Raw genomic sequence first — 7,729 nt, 5'->3', positions numbered from 1 at the left:
CCACAGGTACGTCATGAGGACCAACAGCCTTTCCACTCTTCATCCTTTTCAGAGCCTTCCTAACCTCATCCTTTCCAATCTCTTCTATTTCCTGCTCCACAACATCAACATCTTCCTCTCTTCTTTCCCTGTCATTTTCCTCGTTCATCAGCTCCTCAAAATACTCCTTCCATCTTTTCTGCACACTCTCCTGGGTTGTTAGCACCTTTCCATCTCTGTCCTTAATCACCCTTACCTGTTGCACATCCTTCCCATCTCTATCTCTCTGTCTGGCTTGCCTGTACAAGTCCTTCTCTCCTTCCTTCGTGTCTAACCTGTCATACAGCTCATCGTAAGCTTTCTGTTTGGCCTTTGCCACCTCCCTCTTCACTCTACGCTGCGCTTCCTTGTACTCCTGTCTACTTTCCTCAGTCCTTTCTACATCCCACTTCCTTCTAGCTAACCTCTTCCTCTGGATGCATTCCTGTACTTCCTCATTCCACCACCAAGTGTCTTTACCTTCTTTCCTCTTTCCAGATGACACACCTAGCACCTTCCTACCTGTTTCCCTGATAACCTCTGCTGTAGATTCCCAGTCATCTGGAAGCTCATCCTGACCACCCAGAACCTGTCTCAACTTCTGCCTGAATTCCTCAGTTTCTTCATTCTGTAGCTTCCACCACTTGGTCTTCTTCTCTGACTTCCCTCTTTTCTTCTTCCTGACCTCCAGAGTCATCTTGCACACCACCATGCGGTGCTGTCTGGCTACACTCTCTCCTACCACCACTTTGCAGTCACTAACCTCTCTCAAATGACCTCGTCTACATAGGATGTAGTCCACCTGCGTACTCCTACCTCCACTCTTGTATGTCACTCTATGTTCCTCTCGCTTCTGGAAGTAAGTGTTGACTACAGCCATTTCCATCCTCTTAGCAAAGTCCACCACCATCTGTCCTTCCAGATTCCTTTCCTTCACACCAAACCTACCCATCACCTCCTCATCACCTCTGTTGCCCTCACCAACATGCCCATTGAAGTCTGCTCCAACAACAACTCTCTCTCCTCTGGGGATACTCCCTATGACCTCATCAAACTCACTCCAGAATCTCTCCTTCTCTTCTAACTCACAGCCAACCTGTGGCGCATACCCACTGACTACATTCATCATCACCCCTTCAATTTCTAGCTTTAGGCTCATCACTCTGTCTGAGACTCTTTTCACCTCTAGAACATTGTTCACAAACTCCCCCTTCAAGATCACTCCTACCCCGTTTCTCTTCCTATCCACACCATGGTAGAACAGTTTGTATCCTCCTCCAATACTACGTGCCTTGCTGCCCTTCCACCTTGTCTCCTGCACACACAGAACATCTACCTTTCTTCTCTCCATCATGTCTGCCAGCTCTCTTCCTTTCCCTGTCATCGTACCAACGTTAAGAGTCCCTATTCTCAAATCTATGTTCCTGCCTTTTCCCTTCTCTCTCTGACCACGAACCCTTCTGCCTCCCCTCTTTCTTCGACCAACAGTAGTCAAATTTCCACCGGCACCCTGTAGGTTAACAGCATCGGTGGCGGTCGTTGTTAACCCGGGCCTCGACCGATCCGGTATGAAAGTCTTGTGAATGATTCGCATGGTTATTTTGCCAATTTTTACGCCGGATGCCCTTCCTGACGCAATCCTCTCTATTTATCCGGGCTTGGGACCGGCACAGGAGTCACTGGCTTGCAACCCCTGTGGCTAGATTAAAGATAAGATTCACTACAGTAGATATTTATGTAAAAATGCTGTTGACAAATTTAAGGAACTCACTCCATCTTTTATTTCAGAGCCATGTACCAACACAGAGGAAGGCAGTTATTTCAACGTTACTCCAGCACAATTGGACTATCTTGTTGATAATACTGCAGCCTCACTTGGAACAATACTCGATACTATTGCTCCTCTAATTAAGAAGCTAATGAATCAGAGGAAGTTAGGTCCCCACTTATAAATCACTTAATAATCAGGCTCCATTTTATCTTAAAGACCTCATAGTTCCATATTTTCCAATCAGAACTCTCCGTTCTCAGAGTACTGGTCTGCCTGTGGAACCAGCTCCCAGTTCAGGTTCTGGAGGCAGACACCCTCTCTACATTTAAGACTAGACTTAAAACTTTCCTATTTTATAAAGCTTATAGTTAGAGATGGATCAGGTGACTCTGAATCATCTCTTAGTTATGCTGCTATAGCTTAGTCTGCTGGTGGACCTCTACTGATAAACTGAGCTCCTCTCCTCTCTCCTTTCTCCTGTATCAATGCAAATGCCACCATTTCATGTCATTAACTTTGTGTCATCTCTCTCCTGTAGTTGTGTTTCCTCCTCTCTGTCTCCTGGAGGAGTTCAAGGTGGAGGTGGGTCTGCATCAAGGATCAGCTCTGAGCCTCTTCTTGTTTGCTCTGGTGATGGACAGGCTGACAGTTGAGGTTAGACAGGAATCTCCATGGACTATGATGTTCACAGATGACATTGTGTTCTGTGGCGAGAGCAGGGAGCAGGGTGGAGGTAGAGAGGTGGAGGTGTGCACTGGAAAGCAGAGGAATGAAGGTTAGCTGCAGCAAAACAGAAGACCTGAGTGTGAATGAGAGGAAACAGGTGGAACAGTGAGGTTACAGGGAGCAGAGGTAAAGGTCCAGGACTTTAAGTACTGACGGGTCAACGGGTCAGAGCAACAGAAAGTTGGACCATAATTTAACTTAGTAGTAGAAATATTCTGAATAATGCACTTTGGTATTTGTTTTGTGTTGTTTATCTTGATGTTTGTCTGTGTACAAACACTTTTTCTATCCAGGTTTTATCACATTCAATTTGACTCAAATCCTTTCTAAATCATTATTTTTCATTTTTTATAAAAATATTATGTCTTTTACAAAACCCCTCTGTGAGGTGCTCAGCATTGGTTCTTTTATGAACAGTTGGGTCTTGAGTATCTGGTGGATAATCTGCTAGAAGAAGGCCTCCAGATTATAACTGAGTATCATTAAATAGATTTAACCCATTAAGAAAGCACACACAGTAGCAATGTCTTTAATGTCCATACTTTAGTTTGCTCACAAACAGATTATTGTAATAGTTATTTTCAGAAAACAACCCACAGACTTGAAATTTTTAAATACATCAAACAGATGACAAACTAGAAGGACAGTGGCTATACACCTCCAAACACATTTATATTCATGATAAGATACTGTTTCTTTAAAGAAGAAGATCACAGGACAATATTTCCTGAGTTTGTGAACTGTCTCCAAACTTTTAAGAGATGTAGTGATGCAACAAGTTTTCAATTAGAGTTTGTTATGTTTGATATATCACAGATATAATTATGAATATAAAAAAAATCAAATCTAAACCCACACACTTCCCTTCACCGTGTAATTATGAATAGTGTGATACGTAGATCAGGATCCATCAAAAGTCAGGGATTGTTGTGGTCGACGACCTGTCACTATGGAAACAACCTGAGAAAACAACCAGTCCTGCCTGTTTTTTCAAACTGTACCTGGATCAGCTGTGTTCACTCAAGCAGAAACTGGAAGACGTTTGATTTTATTTGCGTTGGTATCACCCACCTCCTCAGCATTTCAGTCTATGAGTTCCCCACCCCTGTAGTCTCAGCTCTGTTTTCATGTTTATGCCCCTTTTTATTCATTTGCCAGCTTGACTATCTTGTTCAGTCTTTAGAGTTCTTCATCTTTTAAATAATGAAGCGCTGAATGTTTTCACCTGCTCCCTTTATAAGCAGAACCTCTCCCACAGTCAGATCAACAGACTGTCTGTTCAGGTTCACTGTGGTGACTTTGTTTATGTGCACACGAAGAGGATCAGAAGAAACTCTAACCTCATATCAGAGCTTAATCTGTTCTGTTGCTCCATGTACAACACTACGATTAACCCCACATGTATCATCTAGTAATGTTTCAGTAAAGCTATAGTTCCTCTTTCTCTGCCTGTTGTTACTAACAAACATGACACTACACATAAATGTCTGAAACTAATTTTAACTTACAGCAGAAAAGTTGTGTCTTACCTAATTAGTCCAGATCATAGTGATGAGTGCTGCAGCTTCATGTTCATATTTAGGAGGTCTGGCAGATCTGCGACTTCGAAGAGGTATGACACAATCCTGGAAAAGGTGAATTCCAGACAATCAATTGTTGTTTTTATATTGTTGTAAACAATACAAATTTACAGATCAACAAACGTAACTGAGAAAAGGAGGAAAACAAGATTAGAAATAAAACATTTGACTTGAGTTTAATGATGGATTAAAACACTGAATATTTTGCTAGTAGTATAGTCTGTGTGTTAACCAGCAGAACGTCTTGTTCTAAGTGTTTTCCAGTGAGGAGGATCTGGTTCCATCAGTGTACATGTGTCATGTGTTTGCCTGCGATGTGTACCGGGACACAGTTGTTGTTCTGTTTGACACACAGCTGGACTTTGCAGTGCAGGTAGACGTCACCAGAGTGTCCAGAGAACTGGAACATGTTGAAAGAGAAGTAGTTGGATGTTCCCAGTCCATTTCCCTGCACTCGCACAGTCTGGTCAGCGGGATTTGGACAACTGCTCACAAATAGAGAAACAAACATCACATCAGGACAGATGTTGTTTTCTGGAGTCAAACATCTAATTAATGAATCTCTTGGATCATCAATGAGCAGCTGACACCTCTGTGTGTGTCTCACCTATTCTTGATCAGGTTGTATCTCAGAGTACTATTGGGTGATGGTTCATTGGTTGCCCAGCAGGAGTCAGTCACCACAGCAATGACCCTGCCATCCAGACCATCAGTTTTTATCTCCACCCAGATCCTCTGGTCCAGCAGGACTTCAGTGCTGGAGTCCACAGCTTTCCTTCGAGCAGCATCAGTGTAGGACTTCATGGTCAGAGTGTAATCCCAAGGTCCAGATTTGATGTTCTGGATCACAGAGCTGCAGAATAAACACACACACACACAGAAAAACAAACAGAATTGAATTCAAGTCAGTTGAATATAGACTTTTATCTTTGCTCTACAAGTGAGAAAACTGGTAATCTTTGTCTTTATTCTCAAGACAGAAACTCTAAAAGTGAAGCATAGGAAATCTATTTACCACAATATATACAACTAAACATACAGAGTCAGAGTTTAATGGATTAAATCTAAAAAAAAACTTCAAAGCATCTTGAAAGACTTTCAAGAAAAGTCCTCCTTCAGGAGGTTACAGCTGCTCCACAGAGGTAAGGAGACAAAATAATGAAGACTCACATCTCATGACACAGAGCAAGGTGTAATTTAACTAACCACAAAGATTATAGTGTAACACATAAATACTGTGTATGGATAAATCTGCTCACCGTTCAGTCTCCATGGTGCAGTCGATCGTACTGTCAGCAGTGTCATTGTACAGAACTTCACAGCTAGGGAGCAAAAACATGATCAGGACTGTTCCTGTTCTGACTCATTCAAAAACACAAAGAGACTTTCTGAGCATAACTGGGTCAAATAAAGATGCACATAGACTTGTATTTTTGATCTACAAGTCAGAAGGCTGGTAATATTTATCCTCAAGAAACTGTAAAAGTGAAGTAGAGGAAATCTATTTACCACAATATATACAACTAAACATACAGAGTCAACCAAAGTATGAACACATTTACATTATAAGGTAAAAGTTTAATGGATTAAATCTCAAAACAAACTTCAAAGCATCCTGAAAGACTTTCATGAAAAGAATTCAGTGGTTTGTGATTGAAGTCTTACCCACTAACACTGTAGTTAGAAATCCTCAGTTCACTCAGAGACCTGCTGGAGTTTCCACACAAACCAGAGACAAGAGATGGTTCACCAGGTCCTGGACAGGTTCATGTTCAGGACAGAGTGGGGGTCAGATCAGTTGTTGCCCGTTTCCCAATTTATCCCATGTGCTGAATGATAGGATTTTATTTTCTGTACCTTTCAAAGTGATCTGTGCGGTGTAGCCATCAAAGAAAACTAACGTGGTGTAGTTGGGGAGTGATATGTTTGCAGTGACTCCACTTTGGTTTTTGGACAGCTCCACACCGTGAACCAGCTGAGCTGAGCTGTTGAGGGTCAGAACTGAGTCGTCCAGCTGAATCACAGCAAAGAGACAAAGTGGAGGAATCACTGATCGAACATGTCAGACACACAAAGAGATGTTTTCACAGCAACAACTGAGAGAAACAATGAGAACCGACCGAGCTCTGACACGACCGTGGCTGCAGGAATCTTACCTTCACCACCCCGCCTTGTTCCAGGTGGATGAGAACACCTGACCCGTCCACTGTCAGTGTCACACTGTCCAGAAAGCTCACATCTTTACGACGACGTTCCTGAAAGTTCGCCAGGACCTGGAAGTTGGGGACTGATGGATCCGACAGCAGAGAGTACGCACATCGATCCTGGATAGAGTTCACTTGGCCATGAAAGTCGATGACAGTGGGTCCAGTCACAGTGCAGGTGGTGGTGGTGGTGCTGGGGGTGCTGGTGGTGCTGGTGGTGGTGGTACTGGTGGTGGTGCTGGTGGTGGTGGTGGTGTCCATCATGCAGCTGATGAAAGTAGAAAGAAACAGAAACAACTGTTCAGTTTCCAGTAACTTTGAGATTTCCACTTGTCCAGAACCCAGTTGTAATCCAGTCATTACAAAACCTTTTATTTTTATGAATAATTATTTGTTAAATAGTTTTATTGGTCGTATGCAGAAGGTTTTTCTTTAAACAAGTATATTTATGTGCTGTTGTCTTGACAACGCTTCAAGGGACCTTACTCAGAGGTCTGAAGAACTGCAGTGTCACTACAGTTTAGACAAGTTCCTGTGTTAGAGTTCACCACCGTACCAGGTTTATACATAACACCTGAGAAACAAAGAAAGGTTTGTGTTAGTTTAAAAAAATTACACATGAACAATATCAAAATGTTTTATTAATATTGTTCAGGACAACCTGAATGTCTGCATCCGCTGGTGTCTATTATTGTCAGATATTGAGAGATGGAATCAGTGTTTGTAACATTCAGCTTATCAACCGTGTCACCATTGACCTTGACGTCATACACCTAAACAGTGACAAACACAACCAGAGTTACCATCACAGAGTTAACATACAGGGTATTGTACAAAATCAAGAAAAGGGATTAAGCTGGGATTTTAAACCTGAATTCAGTTTTGTCCTTGTTGTACAAAAACAGGTTAAATACAGTGAAGTTACCATGAGAATTATTCTGAGCAGCCAAACTGGGTTTTTCCAGTTATAATTAAGTTACTGTGGAGATTTATTTCTGCCTACATTACAAAGCAACTGGATGTACTCACCCATGATCCCAAGAGGTGAGTCCGTAAAAATAGAGCTGCTTGTGTCCCCATGTTAATCAGTAAAAATCTAGCCTGTAAATAGTGAACAGAGGAGAAACAGATGTTAGTAGGCAGTGACCTCCAAATGCGTTTAGATTAGATTCAGTAAGTGTAAGTTTGAGTGTTTTATTAGGTCTAATTAATTTGACTCATTCTTCAACACTACTCACAGTATCCCAGGACACCACATCCAAAAGTACAATGCACTCTAGACGAGTCTTAATGGTTGGCAGATGCTGGTGGACAAAGTTCTCATCACCAGTATTGTATGGAAAATAAGAAAATGTGACAGATCTCTGGGCTGAGAGTTGAGGCCCTACGATACAGTCTTGTCTGGTTTCAGGGTTGTAAAAGCCGTTGAA

At 42.1% G+C, this 7,729-nt stretch overlaps 1 protein-coding gene across 1 annotated transcript; it reads right to left on the bottom strand.

Annotated features, from left to right (window-relative positions):
* Window positions 1-2,303: 2,303 nt before the first annotated feature.
* On the bottom strand, window positions 2,304-7,426 carry LOC113168243. The gene is made up of 11 exons (XM_026369250.2): window positions 7,329-7,426; window positions 6,961-7,072; window positions 6,786-6,873; window positions 6,252-6,567; window positions 5,953-6,109; window positions 5,761-5,851; window positions 5,355-5,417; window positions 4,703-4,948; window positions 4,418-4,580; window positions 4,045-4,140; window positions 2,304-2,543 (listed from the first exon to the last, which is right to left on the bottom strand). Exons 1-10 carry the CDS (start codon window positions 7,377-7,379, stop codon window positions 4,045-4,047), a joined length of 1,383 nt encoding a protein of 460 aa, XP_026225035.1. The 5' UTR covers window positions 7,380-7,426; the 3' UTR covers window positions 2,304-2,543.
* Window positions 7,427-7,729: the final 303 nt, after the last annotated feature.

Source organism: Anabas testudineus, chromosome 18, assembly GCF_900324465.2.
Source record: "Anabas testudineus chromosome 18, fAnaTes1.2, whole genome shotgun sequence".
Classification (NCBI taxonomy): Eukaryota; Metazoa; Chordata; class Actinopteri; order Anabantiformes; family Anabantidae; genus Anabas; species Anabas testudineus.
Note: the sequence above shows the minus strand (reverse complement) of the source record. Positions and strands in the feature narration are given on the sequence as shown.

Coding starts and splice junctions, on each gene's coding strand:
- LOC113168243 (XM_026369250.2), bottom strand. CDS start 7,379: ATGGGGACACAAGCAGCTCTATTTTTACGGACTCACCTCTTGGGATCA. Junction 7,073..7,328: donor CTCACCTCTTGGGATCATGG/GTGAGTACATCC, acceptor GTCACTGTTTAG/GTGTATGACGTCAAGGTCAA. Junction 5,852..5,952: donor CGCACAGATCACTTTGAAAG/GTACAGAAAATA, acceptor GAACCTGTCCAG/GACCTGGTGAACCATCTCTT.